The sequence below is a fragment of the Zootoca vivipara genome, chromosome 1 (genome assembly GCF_965207765.1).
Source record: "Zootoca vivipara chromosome 1, rZooViv2.hap1.1, whole genome shotgun sequence".
NCBI lineage: Eukaryota > Metazoa > Chordata > Lepidosauria > Squamata > Lacertidae > Zootoca > Zootoca vivipara.
The window spans coordinates 65,528,964-65,550,517 of NC_142582.1; the positions used below are offsets into that span (position 1 = coordinate 65,528,964).

Here is a 21,554-nt window from a genome sequence, read left to right on the forward strand (position 1 = left end):
AGTGGCTTTGTCATGCTGGCCACATGACCTGGAAGCTGTACGCTGGCTCCCTCGGCCAATAATGCGAGATGAGCGCCGCAACCCCAGAGTCGGTCACGAATGGACCAAATGGTCAGGGGTCCCTTTACCCTTACCTTACAACTGGATACAGTTACACTTTTCCCACTAAGCTATAGTTATTCCAATAGCCAGTGTTAGAAGCTAAGAGAGCCAGTGTGGTGTAGTGGTTAAGAGCGGTAGACTCCTAATCTGGGGAACCGAGTTCGCGTCTCCTCTCTTCCACATGCAGCTGCTGGGTGACCTTGGGCTAGTCACACTTCTCTGAAGTCTCACAGCCCCACCCACCCACCTCACAGGGTGTCTGTTGTGGGGGAGGAAGGGAAAGGAGATTGTTAGCCGCTTTGAGACTCCTTTGGGGAGTGATAAAGCGGGATATCAAATCCAAACTATTCTCTTCTAAGATATGAAAGCTAGGAGCTAAATGGCACCTTAAACCTCAGTTATGGGCACAACAATGGAAAGTCTAGGCATGCTGTTTTATAACAAGAATACAAAGATGAAAATGAATGAACAGCAGCTAAAATATTATGTTCATTTTTTACATGGTTTAGTCCTTCCCCTGCCCACCCCACTAATATTCTTAAGAGGGTCTCTTCTCCAGTTTTCAAAGAGTAGCTGGAAGTGTGGAGGCAGAAAAAGGTCCTCCTTTCCTTCCACTCTGCAGTTTCAATCTGAAATCTTAGGTGCAGTACTGCGCCCAAAGCTCAGAAACTGCTCTCCCTAATGAAATTCCGTTACCATCAGGTGCTCGGAAGTTCCCAACAGCCTAATGCAGCTGCTTGGGAAAAATTAGCAGGAAAGGAGGAATGTATTTTGTCTTAAAACCACCAGCATCCCACCAAACATAGTGGCCTTGTCCACACATTAATGCTAAGTCAAGTTTTGTTTCGGCAAAGTGCCGAATATCTGACTAGCCCAACCCAGCAGACTAACCACAGTTTGCTTTCTGGCAGCAAACTATGATGTGAAGCTATGGGGTGGAATCCAACACTACATGCACAGTTACAGGTAGGTAGCTGTGTTGGTCTGACGTAGTCAAAACAAAAAATAATAAAAAATCCTTCCAGTAGCACCTTTGTTGTTGTTGTTTAGTCGTTTAGTCGTGTCCGACTCTTCATGACCCCATGGACCATAGCACGCCAGGCACTCCTGTCTTGCACTGCCTCCCGCAGTTTGGTCAAACTCATGTTTGTAGCTTCGAGAACACTGTCCAACCATCTTGTCTTCTGACGTCCCCTTCTCCTAGTGCCCTCAATCTTTCCCAACATCAGGGTCTTTTCCAGGGAGTCTTCTCTTCTCATGAGGTGGCCAAAGTATTGGAGCCTCAGCTTCAGGATCTGTCCTTCCAGTGAGCACTCAGGGCTGATTTCCTTAAGAATGGATAGGTTTGATCTTCTTGCAGTCCATGGGACTCTCAAGAGTCTCCTCCAGCACCATAATTCAAAAGCATCAATTCTTCGGCGATCAGCCTTCTTTATGGTCCAGCTCTCACTTCCATACATCACTACTGGGAAAACCATAGCTTTAACTATACGGACCTTTGTCGGCAAGGTGATGTCTCTGCTTTTTAAGATGCTGTCTAGGTTTGTCATTGCTTTTCTCCCAAGAAGCAGGCGTCTTTTAATTTTGTGACTGCTGTCACCATCTGCAGTGATCAAGGAGCCCAAGAAGGTGAAATCTCTCACTGCCTCCATTTCTTCCCCTTCTATTTGCCAGGAGGTGATGGGACCAGTGGCCATGATCTTGGTTTTTTTGATGTTGAGCTTCAGACCATATTTTGCGCTCTCCTCTTTCACCCTCATTAAAAGGTTCTTTAATTCCTCCTCGCTTTCTGCCATCAAGGTTGTGTCATCTGCATATCTGAGGTTGTTGATATTTCTTCCGGCAATCTTAATTCCGGCTTGGGATTCATCTAGTCCAGCCTTTCGCATGATGAATTCTGCATATAAGTTAAATAAGCAGGGAGACAATATACAACCTTGTCGTACTCCTTTCCCAATTTTGAACCACTCAGTTGTTCCATATCCAGTTCTAACTGTAGCTTCTTGTCCCACATAGAGATTTCTCAGGAGACAGATGAGGTGATCAGGCACTCCCATTTCTTTAAGAACTTGCCATAGTTTGCTGTGGTCGACACAGTCAAAGGCTTTTGCATAGTCAATGAAGCAGAAGTAGACGTTTTTCTGGAACTCTCTAGCTTTCCCCATAATCCAGCACATGTTTGCTATTTGGTCTCTGGTTCCTCTGCCCTTTCGAAATCCAGCTTGCACTTCTGGGAGTTCTCGGTCCACATACTGCTTAAGCCTGCCTTGTAGAATTTTAAGCATAACCTTGCTAGCGTGTGAAATGAGCGCAATTGTGCGGTAGTTGGAGCATTCTTTGGCACTGCCCTTCTTTGGAATTGGGATGTAGACTGATCTTCTCCAATCCTCTGGCCATTGCTGAGTTTTCCAAACTTGCTGGCATATTGGGTGTAGCACCTTAACAGCATCATCTTTTAAAATTTTAAATAGTTCAGCTGGAATATCATCACTTCCACTGGCCTTGTTATTAGCAGTGCTTTCTAAGGCCCATTTGACTTCACTCTCCAAGATGTCTGGCTCAAGGTCAGCAACCACACTACCTGGGGTGTACGAGACCTCCATATCTTTCTGGTATAATTCCTCTGTGTATTCTTGCCACCTCTTCTTGATGTCTTCTGCTTCTGTTAGGTCCTTACCACTTTTGTCCTTGATTATGGTAATCTTTGTACGAAATGTTCCTTTCATGTCTCCAATTTTCTTGAACAGATCTCTGGTTTTCCCCATTCTATTGTTTTCCTCTATTTCTTTGCATTGCTCATTTAAGAAGACCATCTTGTCTCTCCTTGCTGTTTTTTGGAAATCTGCATTCAGTTTCCTGTATCTTTCCCTTTCTCCCTTGCATTTTGCTTGCCTCCTCTCCTCCGCTATTTGTAAGGCCTCGTTGGACAGCCATTTTGCTTTCTTGCATTTCCTTTTCCTTGGGATGGTTTTCGTTGCTGCCTCCTGTATAATGTTACGAGCCTCCATCCATAGTTCTTCAGGCACTCTGTCCGCCAAATCTAAATCCTTAAACCTGTTCCTCACTTCCACTGTGTATTCATAAGGGATTTGATTCAGATTGTATCTTACTGGCCCAGTGGTTTTTCCTACTTTCTTCAGTTTAAGCTGGAATTTTGCTATAAGAAGCTGATGATCTGAGTTACAGTCAGCTCCAGGTCTTGTTTTTGCTGACTGTATAGAGCTTCTCCATCTTTGGCTGCAGAGAATATAATCAATCTGATTTCGATGCTGCCCATTTGGTGATATCCATGTGTAGAGTCGTCTCTTGTGTTGTTGGAAGAGAGTGTTTGTGATGACCAGCTTGTTCTCTTGACAGAACTCTATTAGCCTTTGCCCTGCTTCATTTTGAACTCCCAGGCCAAACTTGCCAGTTGTTCCTTTTATCTCTTGATTCCCTACTGTAGCACCTTAGAGACCAACTAAGTTTGTCATAGGTATGAGCTTTCATGTGCATGCACACTTCTTCAGATACACTGAAACAGAAGTCACCAGACCCTATGCATAGTCAGAGGGTGGGGAGGGGTATTACTCAGAAGGGTGGTGGGAATGGGTGATTGGCTGATAGGAGTGGTAAACCTGTTGACGACTGTTTATGACTGTTAACGACTGCAACTGGTCTTGCAGGAAAAAGCAAGGGGTGAGATGGCTAAAGAAAGATTTATCATGTATAATGAGTAAGAATACTGACATGCACAGTATTTCACTCATGCTCTGTGACATCCCCTTCCTCTCCCCGCAAATTTCCTCCCCAACCTCCTGGATGACATTTTGAGGGTACAAGTGGGGCTGCAGGGAAGAGGAGGGGGACACTGCATTGCACAAGTGGAATCCTGTTGCAGTAGCAAAACAGCAGGGTTCGAAACAAAGCAATGCTGCTTATTGACTTATGATCCAGGTCTTGTTTTCATTCTGGTTTGGCACTATGTCTGAACTCAACAGCCTAGCTGAACCATGATTTAACTGGCCCACCAAGTCAGATGCTCATCAAGTAACAGAAGCACAAGGCAAGAGCAGCTGGAAAACAAACAAAGGCTTTGGAGAAACAAGCTATGGCTTGCTTGCTCATCTGTGAGATTACTTGTGGTATGTTGGAACACCACATGGTTAGAAAAGGCCATGGTCTAGCCACTATTTTTGACAAGTATTGGGTGACTTCTCTGTCTGTCTTATGAATTCACTGAAAGAATATAGGATTATTAGTACATTTTCATATGCACATATCTATAGAGATAACTAAAACCTATGAACAGAATTCTTTAAACTGTACAAATCTTTCAAAAATTCTTATTTCCCAGGCCTACCTGCTCATAAAATTCATTAACAATGCCCTCTGTCCATTTCAAGTGCAGATCTCTAACTTTTGCTGGACCATTGATATCTGCAAGCTTGATGCATATCTGACACACTAATAAACGGTCACTCTCATTACTCCATTCTATACCATGACTGTTTACATCAGTAGCCTGTTTGGAAGAAAAAACAGCTTTTAGTATTTTGGTTTATTAATGTCCACAGTCTATTTCTTTCAGACTTAGATTCAGTGGACTTGCCACTCATCATAGAAGGAAGAGCATTATTTATTTTACACATTGTGCAGCACAATCAATACTACTCATGACTTCTCAAAAGCAAATCCCAGTTCAATGGGTCTCACTCTCAAGTAAGTGTATGGAAAATAGCAGCTTTAGGCTCCTGTTGTAGACACACTTGCCTGGGAGAATAATATTCCCTCATGTACCTACTTGACTGCTTGATCTGCAGTTTTACAAGTGCCATATAATGTTTGTTCCATATCTATGAGGAATAAATTTTTCAGTGTGGCATCCATGCTTTGGAATTCCTGGCCTACGAATACTATTGTTATAGTATTGCATGCTTGCAAAAAAAAAAAATTCAGCAAATTCATGCAAATGTAAATTCTGTTAAGCTTATCTGCATATTGTTGATAATTATTCTAATTATGTACATCACTTAAAATATTTTTTTGACTCGGGGGTTTAAAAAACTTACCATATTTTTCCATGTATAAGATGCCCCCTATTTTTGGGGACTCCAAATTAAGAAAACACCCCTCAGTGCTACCCGTGTATAAGACAAGCCCCAATTTTAAACCTAAGCTTTTGGTAAAAAAACAAAACCCTAGTCTTATACATGGAAAAATACAGTAACTAAATACATAAGGCTAAGTTTTAATCATTATGGTATATAGTCTGCATGCAGACATAAACTTGGGCTACAAACCTTGGCATTAAATTCAGCAAGAAAATCGAAATGTTTCTTAAGATCTGTAGCAAGGATTGCTTCAATAACCAAGAATCGCAATCGCTTGAATTGTACATGATCAAGATTAGGCAAAAAGTTATATTCTGGCAGAGATAAGAAGAGGCTCCATGCAGAGGCAGCGTGATGATTTTCCAAAACTGATCTGTCATTGTACAGCACAGCCTGCAAAATTAATACACATCCTTTAAAGACTGACATTTCACAAAAATGTATAGACCAAATAAAATTTCTGACTCCAGAGATAATTCAGAACAAAGATAATGTACAAGCAGGTCCATGTTTTACAATTAACCTGCCAGCAGTTTGTTGTACCTGAAAATATTGGGAAGAACTGTGGTTGTGACATTTCCTCCAAATGTTTTTAAAATGTTTAAACAGTCAAACCAAATAACCAAAGGATGGTCCTATTAATCAGTTATATTTAATCCAATATTACAAAATCAAATCCTAGCCAGATACAGTGGTACCTCGGGTTACAGACACTTCAGGTTACAGACGCTTCAGGTTACAGACTCCGCTAACCCAGAAATAGTATCTCGGGTTAAGAACTTTGCTTCAGGATGAGAACAGAAATCACGCGGCAGAGGGAGGCCCCATTAGGTAAAGTGGTACCTCAGGTTAAGAACAGTTTCAGGTTAAGAACGGACCTCCAGAACGAATTAAGTTCTTAACCCGAGGTACTACTGTAATTCCCAAAGTTGATATGATGAGGTTTTCTGCATCAAGCAACAGGAGGAACAATATTAAGCACTTGGCAGTGTCCTGGTGCCCACTGGGGAAAATTCCATTCCAGGCAATCAAAAGCTTTCTTGAGCAAAACTATAATGTAAGGTTTATCAGTTTTATTTATGCTATGTATTGCATTTATAGGGACGTGGGTGGCGCTGTGGGTTAAACCACAGAGCCTAGGGCTTGCCGATCAGAAGGTTGGCAGTTCGAATCCCTGCGACGGGGTGAGCTCCCGTTGCTCGGTCCCAGCTCCTGCCAACCTAGCAGTTCGAAAGCACGTCAAAGTGCAAGTAGATAAATAGGTACCACTCCGACAGGAAGGTTAACAGCGTTTCCGTGTGCTCCTCTGGTTCGCCAGAAGTGGCTTTGTCATGCTGCCCACATGACCTGGAAGCTGTACGCTGGCTCCCTCGGCCAATAACGCGAGATGAGCGCCATAACCCCAGAGTCGGTCACGACTGGACCTAATGGTCAGGGGTCCCGGTCCCTTTACCTTTCGCATCACATTTATAACTTTTCTTATGTTTGAGTACAATTTTCATTTATGAAGCCTGCTTGGCTATTCAGAATGGAATTTCCTATTACAATGTTTAATTTTTTTGCTATTACATCCACCTATGTTTTAAAATCCTGTTATAAAAGTGCAGGAAGACTATATAATTGGAACACTGATGAGGTGTATGTGTATTACTATTAATCTTGTTTGTTCTGATGTGTTTGGGAATATATGATTTTGCATGATTTCCTTTAGCACAGTACCCATATATCGAACACATTTAAAAGTCAGCAAATATTAATGCATGTGTCTGCTAAATCTTAGGAACTGAATTGAATACCAGAAACTTTCCAGAAGACAAAACATCCTACCTGAGGAGCATTTGTAGCTACCAGAAAAGCATTTGTACGGCCAGGATGATCATAATCATGCATAGCTGCTGCGATATAAAGAGCCATTAATTCCAAGGCTGGAATATTTGAGGCTAAGCATCCATAATTTTCATCAACCATAGCACAACTCCTGGAGGAAATAAAGGCAACTCGGTCAGCTGAAATACCATCTTCTGTATCTGGGGGGGAAAGACATGAAGTTACATTTTAAGAATATTCAGCGACAGCATCTTCATAAGTATTTATGTTAAAACCCATCAATGAACAGATTTCACTGTGTTAAGTTTAAATTTTAAAACATTATCTTTAAAAAGTAAAAAAAAACAGAAATGACTATTCTTCAAGAGAAAGAAATCACATATTACATATTTCTGGATTTTGAAGCCCCTGAAAGTGAAGTCTACCACTGAACAGCCAGAGAAATCATATTTAAAGAGGATAAATTGTAATGAATATTTATATATGTCAACAAAAATTGTATTGTACAGTTGTCATTTAAGATGAATTAAAACGCCTAGTGAACAAAATCAGATGATATTATAAGCAGTGTGTAGCAAATGCCTAATTCACGCATATCATTCCCTATTAACTATCTTAACTTCAGGTGTACATTTCCAAAAATGAAATGGTATTTCTCTGAACAATTTTTTAAAAATTTTATTTCCAAAAATCATTTTCTCTGTGCATGTGGGTGTAGGAGAGAGAGCCAGGCTTCAGGAAAGTTTGAGCCTGCTTTTTCCCCACATTGAATGCACTATCACTTCTGTATTTAGGTGGTGAGGCACTTTTGTGGTAGGAAGAGATATTTAAAAACAATATGGAAAAAGCAAACGCACCCTCCTCGAAAGGAAAAGGAAAATATAATCTGTTCCCCACCTTCTACCTCATGGCAGAAGCCCAGCAGAACTTTAAATTTGGTGCTTCCCCAACCCTGGTTTTCTTCTGCTTTACCAGTTTGGTTTGCGCTGCACTACATTAATGTTATTAAAAAATAAAATATTTCTCTATTCCACTGAAAGAATGACTGTTCACTTTCTGTTCAATGTTAGTGAAAAATGTACAAATTTCAAGCAGGTACAATGAAGATTCCAGCTGTATTTCTTGCATCTGAATGATCCCATGTAATTGCAATGCATCAGAAATACATACTTCCCTCTAAGACACACATGCGATTCAAGTCCCCCCCCCCAAAAAAAAATATTATGATGCTTTTATTATATAAAGAACACATACTTAAAAAAAATTACCTTACTATCACTATCACTATTGTGTAAAACTAAGGCTAAACAATTTCCTTTAAGTCATACTGGGTTAAACTTAACAGAACATTTTAAGATGAGTATATATTAATTAAAGTAAGACCTTGAATGTTCAGGACTATTTCATTTTTACATTGGAATAATTAGGAAAAGCTCTAATTAAGTTAAATAGTTTAGCCTTAGGTATTTTTAGTCTGAGATGTTTCATTTCTTAATTAAATAAAGAAATATTAGCCTAATGTATTTTAGTTGCTAGAAACATGCTGACCACTGCAGGAAGATATAGGTCTCATTCTGGATAAGAGATCTAAGTGAAACAGTTTCCTTGGCTAGGAAGCAAAGCATGTCAGCAATTATTCAATCAATTATCCTAAAACCAGACACACAGTGCTTGTAAATGACATAGACTGTTAGTTCTATCTTTCAACCATGAAATCTACAAGTAATAAGAGGAAAAAAATAGGAGACATTTCCTCCACTTCAAATATATTCATTTTATATTAGGGGGGGGGGTGTCCTCTGTGGAAGACCAAACAAAGTCACATACCAATGTCTGCTCCAGTTATAGAATCACTATATATTTGCTGAAATCCAGGAATTGGTCTTGTTGTAAGATACCAAACAGCATGAAGAACATCTGTTGCATGTATTCGATTGTGATCTAAAGTAAGATTTTTTAAAATTCAATCCAAATGTTATCATAATATAAACTAAACATAGCAGAGAAGCACTTGGAACACAGGATGGAAAAGGAAAAAAATGTCTTAGGAATTTAGACTGAACAGCTTCTGTAGATTTGCCTGTGCAAATCTGAGCCCCATATAATAACTGTGCTAGGGGTTTAGCTAAACATTTTAAGTGCTGAAGGTATGTGATTGCCACCTTTTGTATGGGGAAAGTGTGTCAGAATCTTGGCACTCTGAGATACTTTTTCCTTTGCATATTTCTGATGTGCTCCCCATGACCCTGTTGACTGAAAAATAAGGCCAGTTGTTCGATCAACTGATTATCCATATACCATCTATGGGCCCTATAGTTTCTTGAAAACACCATGACTTTAGTTTTCTTGTAATTCATAGCAAGCTGTTCTCTGAAAGTTCATATACTTCCTTACTGATGGGGTAAAAAAATCTGGCCCTTTGACAGCATTGCCTGCACACAGGACTTCTTCCTTTTACATAGGGCTTTCAGACATCCTCCCCACCCCGCTACACCGGCATTTGAGGCAACTGGGACTTCAAATCACCAGATGATTGACAGATTGATGGTCCCATGCACCCTCCCCCAGGGGAGATAAGGATCTGGCCTACTGGCCAGAAAGGTTCCCCCACCCTCTAATGACAGTACAGAGGGGAGTGACAAATGTGTTAACATTCTAAAGCAGGCATCCCCAAACTTTGGCCCTCCAGATGTTTTGGACTACAATTCCCATCTTCCCCGACCACTGGTTCTGTTAGCTAGGGATCATGCGAGTTGTAGGCCAAAACATCTGGAGGGCCGCAGTTTGGGGATGCCTGTTCTAAAGGTACTCAAACCCCACAATTATGTACCAAAAAAGCTCAGCATGGGGTATATTAGTTGCTACAAATAAGCTATTTGAGCTATTTCTCAAAGTATCTTTCACACAAGTTTTTCCAAGAATATTTCAACAATGTTGCAGACAAGCATAATGGCATGGTAGAGTAAATGAAGAGTTAAAGAAGCAGGTAGGAGTTGTTTCAAAATTAAAGTTTGTCTGCAATAAGAGAAATAGATATGTGAATGCTTAAGGTGGCTGTTGGTAATTCTGTCAGAAATCCCCTTGCATTCTACCACCAGAAAACTAAAATTCCTTGAATGGGAGGACATTGTTCGAAACTAGCAAATGATTTACATACATACAGTTCATTTTGTCCATTTTTTATCACAATATTAGCAATTTAAATCTATTTATTGTTATTATTCCATAATGTATGAAAAAAACATTAATAAAAGAAAACCAGCCATCAATATTATAGTATTACATTGTAGTATCAGATACCTGAAAATAGGACTAACATGATAAACTATGCAGTGTGGCTTAAAGGGGGGAAAAATTAATCCTAATGTTGTAAGGTATTACTTACAGGGAATGTCTCGATAACCATTTTCTAGTGCCTGAAAGTAGTTCATGAATTGCTGAGTTGGAATTTTGAAAATTTCAAATAAACCAGTGTCTTGAAACAATGTGAATGCAACCTGAACACAGAATAGAAGAAGAAGAAAAGTTTGGATTTGATATCCCGCTTTATCACTATCCGAATGAGTCTCAAAGCGGCTAACATTCTCCTTTCCCTTCCTCCCCCACAACAAACACTCTGTGATCTCGGATCAGTTCCTTGCAGACGAATGTTCTGTTTTACCTGGACAGTACTACAGTAACTGACAGTTGAAATATATTTTCATTGTAAGGAAAGATAATGTACAATTATTTATGCTTTATTTTTTAGGTTTTACATCTTGTCTTTTAAAAGAAAACTAGATTTTTAAAATTAATAATTAAATATGAGTCTCAAATATATTGAATACTAAGAACATTAGGATGGATTATATAAATATATAAGAAAGTGGATAAAGCTGTTAGGTCTGCATCCCAAAAAGCACAAGCACTAGCAGAACAGACTTTCTCACTCACTCCTCAACGTAGCAAACCCCTCTGTCCTCCAAAAGCTGCTCCTGAGGGTGAAGAGCCTCTCTAGAATATGGGATGTGGTTCACCTTATGCAAGCAGATCAAGCTATGGATATCTTAAGTTAAAACCTAATGCAATTTTACTACTAACCAATTATTGAGGTTTCCTAACCAAAGAGGTTTAGTTATTAATTAGTAAAAACCATCTAATTCCTTCTCTCTAAAAGAATTCTGTGTATAATTCACAAGTATGTGTGTTATTTATTAGGTTTACATGCAACTATTTATATTTTAAACATTGCATTGAATCTCCTCTGGCAACTCCCACTCCATTTTCTAAGTTCCTGACTACAGTATGGCACAACATCTACATGAACATTAATGAAGTTCACTGTTAACCAGAGCTCTCTTAAGGCAATTGGAACTGTGACTAGCTCTGCCATCTCCTTGTGTCATTCTGCATCCACTACATCATTGGTAAAAGTTTCAGTGATGCAGAGTGCTTTTGATCAGCTTTGGCTGAGGACCTAGCTATGGCCCTATCTGGACAGGCTAGCCTAACTTCTGTTATTTATGCTCTGGTAACCTCTAGATTAGAGTACCATACTACAACACATTATAGGTGGGGCTGGCTTTGAAGACAGCTTGGAAAACTGCCACTTGTGCAAAATTTTGCTGACTGGAGTAAGACGGTCTGAACAAATAACACTAATTCTGGCACTACCTCAATGATTGCCTAACCCCAGGTGAACAAACCCACACCCTGCATTCTTCACCCAAGGCCCTCCAATGTGCCATCTCTAAGGAAAGGGGGGAGGTGACCTGAAAATGGGCCTTCTCAGTGGTGGCACCCCTATTTTGGAATGCTTTCCCCAGAGAGGCAAGCCAGGCATCTTCAGTGTCTGTTTTTTTGCTGCTAGGTAAAAACATTTTTATTTGCCCAGGCCTATGGAATTTAATTCTCTGCATATTTTCACTGGAGTTTTTATTATTGTTTTACCCTATTTTTTAATCTTTGTTTTTGTATTTTGCCTTGATTTAATTATTTGAAAAAGTTGACTAATAACTCCACAAGTACAGGAAGCTGAATGTTTACTATATACTATACACAGGTGGCGCTGTGGGCTAAACCACAGAGCTTAGGGCTTGCCGATCAGACGGTCGGCGGTTCGAATCCCTGCAACAAGGTAAGCTCCGTTGCTTGGTCCCTGGTCCTGCCCACCTAAAAGTTCAAAAGCATGTCAAAGTGCAAGTAGATAAATAGGTGCCACTCCAGAGGGAAGGTAAACGGTGTTTCCATGTGCTGCTCTGGTTCGCCAGAAAGCGGCTTAGTTATCATGCTGGCCACGTGACCTGGAATCTGTACGCCGGGTCCCTCGGCCAGTAAAGCAAGATGAGTGCCGGCAACCCCAGATTGTCTGCGACTGGACCGGAGTCCCTTTACCTTTATATACTATACTATACACAAGTTACAGAATGCACGAAGAGGGCTCTCTACTTTCCTTAAAAGTAGGGTTGCCACCTTTTAAAATACAAGACAGATTGGGCAAAATAAAGGACAGGTTGGGATTGGGATGGGGAGGCGCACACAAACTCTTATGGCACCAAATTCTCCTTCCCCCATTGTGGTATTCCAAATTTCTCTTACGGCAAACAACATTTCCTACATTTAACATTTATCCACATGTAAGCTTAGAAAAATATCATACTGTATATTTCGGCGTATAAGACGACTGGGCGTATAAGACGGCCCCCAACTTTTCCAGTTAAAATATAGAGTTTGGGATATACTCGCCGTATAAGAAATACGACCCGGCATATATGACGACCCCCGACTTTTGAGAAGATTTTCCTGGGTTTAAAAGTAGTCTTATACGCAGGAATATACAGTAATTCTATAGTAGCAGTTCCTAGAAGGTGTTCATGTGTAACAAATTACATATATCTAGGAACAACAAACCTGACTAAGGATTCTTCCAGATTTGTTTCCCATTTTTTCAACAAGATCAAATATTTGGAAATTCCAGTTGTTCAGCTTCTCCATTAATGAATCATGGTCTTCTGTTAGAATCAGTTCTAATGAAGGAGCTTTCTCCATCTGTGTAAGAAAAGTATAATATATAAAAATACTAATTTATATGCATTTAGTTTCATATTTAAATAAGTCCACAATCTTCTGAGATTGCTAGTTAATGTAATCACTTTGCATATGATTGGACACCATCCAATGTCCAATCAAGCTAAACTTAATCAAACTAGGTAAGTTAGTGTATACAAAATAGGATTTACAGTGGTACCTCAAGTTACAAATGCTTCAGGTTACAAATGCTTCAGGTTACAAACTCCGCTAACCCAGAAATAGTACCTCAGTACTTTGCTTCAGGATGAGAACAGAAATCGTGCTCTGGCAGCACGGCGGCAGCAGGAGGCCCCATTAGCTAAAGTGGTGCTTCAGGTTAAGAACAGTTTCAGGTTAAGAATGGACCTCCGGAACAAATTAAGTTCTTAACCAGAGATACCACTATATTTAGCAAAATTTATACCCCACCCATCTTCCATCATACAAAAGAGCATACATGTGGTGCCCATATGATCAACCATTCAGGCACTGACCAAATCGACTGGCCTAGATTCAGCAAGGCGGTTGCCTCCTGTGCCTACAGACTACTGGCCTGCGAGCGCTCCAGTTGGAGAACAACCTTTACCAAAGGTGTCATAGGCTTTGAAGAAACTTGATCTCAGGATGCAAGGGAGAAACATGCTAAGAGGAAGGCACGCTTGGCAAATCCACACCGTGATCAACTCCCGCCTGGAAACCAATGTCCCCACTCACTGTGGAAGGACGTGTGGATCCAGAATTGGCCTCCACAGTCACTTACCCATTGTTAAAATCGTGTTTATGGAAGACAATCTTACTCGGCTACCAGTGATCACCAAAGAAGAAGAAGAATACCCAGGGACAAATTTATGTAATCTGAAGCACTCTGTTTTTAACAACCACAGAGTGATTATTCACTGTGCAGGAACAAATGCCCAAGAACTCTGGCTCAATTTTTTTGTCACATCAGAATATTGAACATGAGCCAAATCTGTGGTATCTAAAATAATTTCAGGAATTGCTCTATTATCATAATGCATAAAACCCTGTTAGCTTTGCTTTCCCAGCAGAATCCCTAAAATATTCCCTAGTCTGCCCCATTCATTCAAGCAGCTATTCTGACTGCCAAATTGGGCTTAGAGGAGTCTTTAGCACAGCACAAAACTGTAGTAACTCTTAAGCACTATTTGGCAGCTAACATCTACTCTTGGCTGTTCAAGAACCTGTGGATCTAGTATTTTATATTTTTATTTGGCTTCTCTCTCGTTTCGTTTTCTGTACCCTCATGCTCATATCCATGATGCAGACACCACTGCCAAATGAGGACTAACTGTCCAATAGTGATCTTTGCCTATGTTAGCAATGCTAGTGCAAAGATACTGATATTTGTGTAAAACATCATTAATTATTTTATGGGAAGATAGCTATCATATACTTAAAAGGAAATTGTACTTCTTGATCATGTTGACTTCTGGTATGAGTGTATCTCTATTTCCACTCGCCTTTGCTTAAACTGGAAGGTGAGATGGATGTAGAGCTAAGTCTTCCCTTTTCACTTGCTACACACAATCTTCCCTAATGGGCACAGGTTAGAAAGGTGGGGGGGGGGGGCTGTACCACAGCAGGCCCAATAGGAACCTCATGAACACAGCTGTCTTTCTGTCACCTGGGTTTCTGCTGGTGCAGAACTAGGGAGAAGGGCCAAAAAAGAAGTATTTGCTCCATCAACAAAACATAAACAGATAATATACTATTGCTGCAGAAAAGTGCCTATACAGGGCATCAATGATATGTGTAGAGTTTGGAGGAGCTCAGAGATCTAACAATAATTGTTGATGGGAGGAGGAGGAGGAGGAGGAGGAGGAGGAGGAGGAGGAGGAGGAGGAGGAGGAGGAGGAGAAGAAGAAGAAGAAGAAGAAGAAGAAGAAGAAGAAGAAGAAGAAGAAGAAGAAGAAGAAGAAGAAGAAGAAGATCCCACCCATCCCCCTAACGGGACTCAAGTCAGCTTACATATGAAAACAAGAATCCCTTAAAACATAGAAAAATCAATCATTAAATTACAATTAAACACTGGTAGAATTAACCCTATACAGAATCATAGAATTGTAGAGTTGAAAGGGACCACACGGATAATCTAGTCCAACCCCTTGCAGTGCAGGAATCTCAACACGCAGCCGCCCATCCAATGTGAGACCATACTGGACCCTGGTTAGCAGTTTTATTGCTGCATAAAATATGTTTAAAACAAACCAAGAATTATAATAAAAACAGCAGGTCTCAACCATGATTTTGGTTGTGCCTGGTGGTCACTTGGAGAAGTCATATCTCCACATGCTGGGTATTAGAATGTAGAAAATAAAAAGCTACTTTATGTTCTGAATCCTATATTTATCATGCACTTAACCCATGTTTTTATGGAGTTTTCACATTTTGAAAGTTAATTCTACACCTGTTCAGAATCATAGCTGTCAAGTTCTCCCTTTTTTAAAAAAGGGAAATTTCCTTATGCTGAATAGGCTTCCTCGCGAGAAAAGGGAAACCTGACAGCTATGTTCAGAATATTGTATGTGAAGCATTGATGTTATAAAAGAAATTAAATATAGCAGGTTGCAATAAAATAGTACGTCTCTAATAAAAACACGAATTGCATCACTACGGTATTACTGCAATATGCTTACATTAGTTTGATCCATTTGATGACTGTGATTTTCTGTATCATCCTGCTTTTTCTCTATAAGGTGAGCAGAGTCTTTTGAAATATAAATATTTGCATCTTCACCTTAAGAAATGTAAACAATACAGTGAGTTTAACTTAAGTAAATTTAACAACAAAAAATTCATAATGCTATTTGATTTTTTTATGTGAAGCAACTCATAGATGGAATCAAATGAATTTCAAAAATTGTTCTTATTAAATCTCGACCACATTTCAAAGACCAGCTATAGTAGCTATTCCATTAGCCTATAGGAGAGAGCCGTTCTATGTGCTCTGCTGAAAGACTGGCAACTAGGCTCCTGCACTCCTTGGAATACTTCCATTCCAGCTTTTCTTTTTTTTTCTTTTTTTCCATTTAAAAAGTAAACTTTATTGAATCATCTTTAAAAGCATGTACAATAAAATTATATGTTCACAAAATCCAAACAACAAATATGAAAATAAAACCACTTCCCAACTCTTAACGTGTCGCTTATTTCTCCTATTCACTATATTCTTGCGTTGTCATTTCTCCATTTATATCATATTAATATAAATCCCTTTCCTTTTCACTTGATTCTTTTAACAAAAAACCCCTATTCTCTTCTAACCTAAACAGACCCTTAACTCCGTTTGGATATTCTTCTTCCTAAAATATTCTTCCACATATTCCCACTTTTTAATCAATTTCTGTTTCGATACATTTCTAATTACGGCAGTCATTTTATCAAGATTCATAAATTCAACTAGCTTTATCTGCCAATCTGCTACCCCTGGTGCCTCTTCTTTTTTCCAATTCTGACCTATCAATAATCGTGCTGCTGCACATCCATAAAGAAAAATGTCTCTTCTATCCTTAGGGAGGTTTTCTGGAAGCAAACTTAATAAAAAATATTCCGGTTTTCTTTTAAAAGTAACTTTCACTATTTTTTTTAATTCCTCATAGACATCCCCCCAAAATTTTTTAATTTTTATGCAACCCCACCAGCAATGCATATAATCCCCTATCCTGTTACTGCACTTCCAACAATTTTTATCGGTATTTTTATATATTTTGGCAATCTTATCCGGAGTAAGGTGCCAACGATAAAGCATTTTCAGCATATTTTCTTTGATTCCTTCGCAGGCCGTGAATTTCATTGTTCTCTTAAACAAATTTTCCCATTGTACTTTATAGATTGGTTTGCCCAGATCCTGTGCCCATTTAATCATAACACACTTTATTTCCTCATCTTTTAATTCCCATTCCAAAAGATATTTATAAATTTTGGATAATAATTTGGTCTTATTGTCAATTATTAATTCCTGAATCTTGGATTTCCCTTTAGGGAACCCTTTGACTTTATGCTCCTTAAAAAGGCTTTGAACTTGGATATATTGCAGCCAACTAGCACAATTTGACCTAATCTGCTCATATGATTTCAATATTAATTGGTCTCCTTTCTTTTCTAATACATCTTGATAAGTTAGACAATTTCTCTTTTGGATTTTCCCTCCCACTGCTGTCATTTCTAGTGGGGAAGCCCACCACGGGATTTGAGGTTCCAATAGATTCCTGAACTCCAACCAATTTTTAAATAAAGTTTTCTTTAAAACATGATCTGAAAATTGTTTAAATTTATTTCCCTCTCCCTGAACCAGGTAAGTATGCCAACCAGATGTATTTCTAAATCCCTCCACCGTCAATATTTCCTCATCTTCCAATACAAACCATTCCTTGAGCCAGCAAAGGCAGGCGGATGCATGGTAAAGCCTAAGATCTGGAACCCCCCAACCCCCTCTTTCTTTAATATCCGTAAGCAATTTATACTGTATCCTTGGTTTTTTCCCCATCCAAATGAAATTACTTAAATCCCTCCTCCAATTATCGAAAATTTCCTTTTTACCTACTATAGGCAGCATCTGAAATAAGAACAGCATCTTTGGGAGTATTGACATTTTAATTGCCGCAATTCTTCCTGAAAATGAGAGTTTCAAATCTTTCCATCGGTCAATATCCTTTTTAATCTCCTTCCAAACTCTTCCATAATTATTTTCAAATAAATTTATATTATTTATGCCAATTACAATGCCCAAATATTTGAATTTTTTTACTATCTCCCATCCTAAAGATTTCTCCAAATTATCCAATTCATTTCCCTTTATATTTTTGACCATCACCTTAGTTTTTTTCCCATTGATTCTAAGCCCCGATATCTCCTCAAAATTTTTTAGAACTTCCCTCAAGCCTTTAATCGTTTCCTCTGGATCTTCTACCATTACCAACATATCATCCGCGAAAGCGCTGATCTTATATTCTTTCCCCTTAACTTTAATTCCTTTAATTTCTTTGTCTTCCTTGATATCAATTAACAGGAACTCAATTGACAGGACAAACAGCAACGGGGAGAGGGGGCACCCCTGCCTCGTTCCTCTTCCTATCTCAAATTCCTCCAACACCTCCCCGTTTAAAATTAACTTTGCAAATTGTTTACTATATATCGAATTGATTCCTTCAAAAAATCTCCCAATTATGCCATATGTCTCTAGCGATTTCTTCATAAACGTCCAACATAATGAATCAAAGGCTTTTTCGATATCAAGGAAGACAAAGCCCGCTTTTTTCCCTGGGGTCCAGTCTAGGTATTCTATCAGATCCAAAAGGGTTCTTATATTTCTAGACATCATTCTTCCTGGTAAAAATCCTTGCTGATTCTTCCCTATGATTCTGCTCAAAATCTTTTTTAATCTACAAGCCAAAATATCCGCATAAATTTTGTAATCTGTATTAAGAAGAGAAATCAGCCTGAAATTTCCTACCTGCTTAAATTCCTCCTCATCTTTCGGAATCAAAGTCACATATGCCTCCTGCCAAGTCCTTGGCACCGAGCCTCCTTCTAAGATACCATTCACCAATTTTTGATATACCCCTCCTAGTTCTTCTTTAAAAATTTTATAATGCTGGCTTGAAATGCCATCTGTCCCAGGGGACTTGCCTGATTTAGCTTTATTAATAGCATCATGTATTTCCTGTAATGTCACAGGGTTATTAAGTGCTTCTCTTTCTTCCTCCGTGATTATTTCTCTCCTCCTTTCCCTGAAATAATTATTTAATTTTTCTTCATTTATCCTGCCTTTATCATATAATTTTTTATAATATTTGATAAAGCATTTTTGAATATCTTCTATTTTTGTTAACCTTACCTCACCATCCTTAATCCCACTAACTATCCTTTCCTTTTGGATCTTTCTTAATTTCCATCCTAATAGTTTCCCCGTCTTATCTCCCCACTCAAAATTTCTTTGTTTAGCCCATTTAATCTTGTTTTCTATTTCCTGGCCTATCAATGCAGAGAGCTCCTTCTGTAATATTTTAATTCTCACCCCCAACTCCTTATTATTTGGATCGTCAACTAATTCTTCCTCTTTCTTACCAATTTCTTTCTTTATCTCTTCTATGTTTTTCTCTCTTTCTCTTTTTATTCTGCTCTTTTGTTGGATATACAGTCCCCTAACAAAGGCCTTCCCCGCATCCCATACTGTTGTTATATCTACTTCTTCTGAAATATTATTTTTATAGAATTCTTTTAACAATTCTTTCATTTTTTTTACGAATGCCTCATCGTTTAAAATCCTCTCATCCATCCTCCACCTATTAAATTTCATATTTTTCCCTTTAATTTTTGTCATAATTGGGTTATGATCAGTTATTGATTTAATCATTATTGCGCATTTATTTGCTTTCTGAATTAAGCCAGGTGTTAGCCAAATCATATCAATTCTTGATGCTGATCTTCTAGCATGGGAAAAATAAGTAAATTTCTTCTCAGTCGGGTTATCCCTTCTCCAGATATCTACAAATTCATAATTCTTAATCAGATTTAGAAAATTTTCTGGTAACTTCCCTCTATCCTTTTTCCTTTCCCTTCTATTTGATCTATCTAATTCTGGTTGTGTTACCCCGTTAAAATCTCCTAATAAGATTATTTCCTCATCCATAATATACTCTCCCATCTTTTCTCCCAATTTTTTAAAGAAATCTTTTTTACAACCGTTTGGCGCGTAGATATTTATCACTACTACATTCTTATCTGGGATAGTTAGTCTCACTCCCACCATCCTACCCTCCTCATCCTGAAATAATTTCTCCGATTTGATATTTTGTCTGACATAGATTACTACCCCCTTTTTCTTTTTCTTATTGCATGAAAAAAATTCCGTTCCTAATCTTTTATTGACTAATATTCTCTCATGTTTTTTAGAAATATGGGTTTCTTGGAGCGCAATAACATTCCAATTATTTTTTTTCAATATGCGTTCTATCTTGTTACGTTTACACTTATTATTTAACCCGTTGGTATTCCAAGAAACAATATTAAGATCCATTACTTTATTAAATTTCACACAAAAAAAGATTTCTAAAAAATATTTCTACATAGGCAGATTATTCTCTCGAAACAGCTTTAATACAAAGTAGAATGAGTTTTTCTAAAGAAGAGGTTATGATCCAGTTTGGCACTTCTGCTATTACTCTCAGGGTTACTTGTACACCTAAACTTACAAAGAAGAAAATTCAACAGATCAGATTATCAGTTCAGACTATTTTTGCTAATCTCCCATTCAATCATTCAAGTTCGTCTCCCCCTTCCTCCCCTTCCTTAAAGAGCTCTTTCCTGTTTCTATTACAGAATCTCTCCGCTTCTTCCACCGATCGGAATGTTCTTTTTCTACCTTTAAATACAAAGGTGAGCCCCTCGGGATACTCCCAAGCAAACCAAATACCCTGTTTTGTTAGGGCCTCTGTCAAGTCTTTGTCAAGTCTTTGTAAGCCTGTCTTTTCATTCTGAACCTTCTGGGTATCTCCCTAAATATAGCTATTGTCCTTCCTTCTATAGTTAGATTTTCCTGTTTTTTCTTTTGGAAGATTTTATCTTTCAGAAATATGGAATTCAAAATTAACATGCAGTCTCCTGGCCCCTTAATATTCTTTGCTCTATCAATTCTTATTCTGTACACTTTCTCAATATCCATTGCTAAGTCCTCCTCCTTCACTTGCAGCCATTCAGCCAGTCCTTTAATTATCTTCTCTTCTACTTGTTCACCCGCAGTCTCCGGTACGCCTCTCATCCTCAGATGCAGTTCTTTTTGCTTCATCTCCAGAAGCGCAATTTGGTCCGCTAAGTCCTCCTGTATCTTCTTTCTCTTTTTTTCCTCTTCTTCGTCTTTTTCTCTTGCGGCCTTCATTTCTTTGTTTTCCATTGTCACTTTCTTTATGGCTTCCTCCTGTTTGTTCATTTTAACACTTAAGTCCTTAACCGCTTTATCCAGCTCTTTGTTTTTCCAGCTTTTCATTACAAATATTCTATAGCTAAGTTTGCTTTTCTCTTCATCCTTCCCAATGCCACTCCCTTTAGTTTCATGCTTTTAGATTGTAAGCATGCTACAAGCACTTGGATTGCCATTCTTCTTTTTTAAAAAAATATTATTAATTATATCATAACAATATATAGCAAACACCATCACAAACATCCTTGCTTCTGATACAAGAAAACAAGTGAAGTAATAAAAAAGAAAGGATATGACATATGAAAATGGGAGAGGGACAACATAACAAAAACTCTGTAATACCATGAATAAATCAAAAGGAAAAATATAATCATTTACTTTGTCATTCCAGAAATGTGAAAATAATGACATCTGTAAGTTGCTCTGGGAACTTCTTTTGACTAAAGAGCAAGATAAAAATGCTTTGAAGAACTACATAAAATAGTTCTTACTTCAGACATGTATAGCTGTATTTTTTTAAGTATGGCTAAAGTTGTGGCAAAATA

At 38.5% G+C, this 21,554-nt stretch overlaps 2 protein-coding genes across 2 annotated transcripts in view; one reads left to right on the forward strand and one right to left on the reverse strand.

Moving 5' to 3' along the window:
• The window catches only part of CYP2R1 (cytochrome P450 family 2 subfamily R member 1), a 31,661-nt gene extending 24,560 nt beyond the window's left edge, over positions 1-7,101 (forward strand). Inside the window, exon 6 of the mRNA XM_088666815.1 lies at positions 6,976-7,101. The gene's annotated coding sequence lies outside the window, so the exon portion shown is untranslated. The remainder of the gene's footprint in view (positions 1-6,975) is intronic.
• The window catches only part of PDE3B (phosphodiesterase 3B), a 65,078-nt gene that overhangs the window by 2,672 nt on the left and 40,852 nt on the right, over positions 1-21,554 (reverse strand). Inside the window, exons 8-14 of the mRNA XM_035128201.3 lie at positions 15,728-15,828; positions 12,912-13,049; positions 10,408-10,519; positions 8,850-8,963; positions 7,023-7,222; positions 5,385-5,588; positions 4,445-4,606 (exon numbers count right to left, since the gene is read on the reverse strand). Coding sequence (XP_034984092.3) covers positions 4,445-4,606; positions 5,385-5,588; positions 7,023-7,222; positions 8,850-8,963; positions 10,408-10,519; positions 12,912-13,049; positions 15,728-15,828 — 1,031 coding nt within the window. The remainder of the gene's footprint in view (positions 1-4,444; positions 4,607-5,384; positions 5,589-7,022; positions 7,223-8,849; positions 8,964-10,407; positions 10,520-12,911; positions 13,050-15,727; positions 15,829-21,554) is intronic.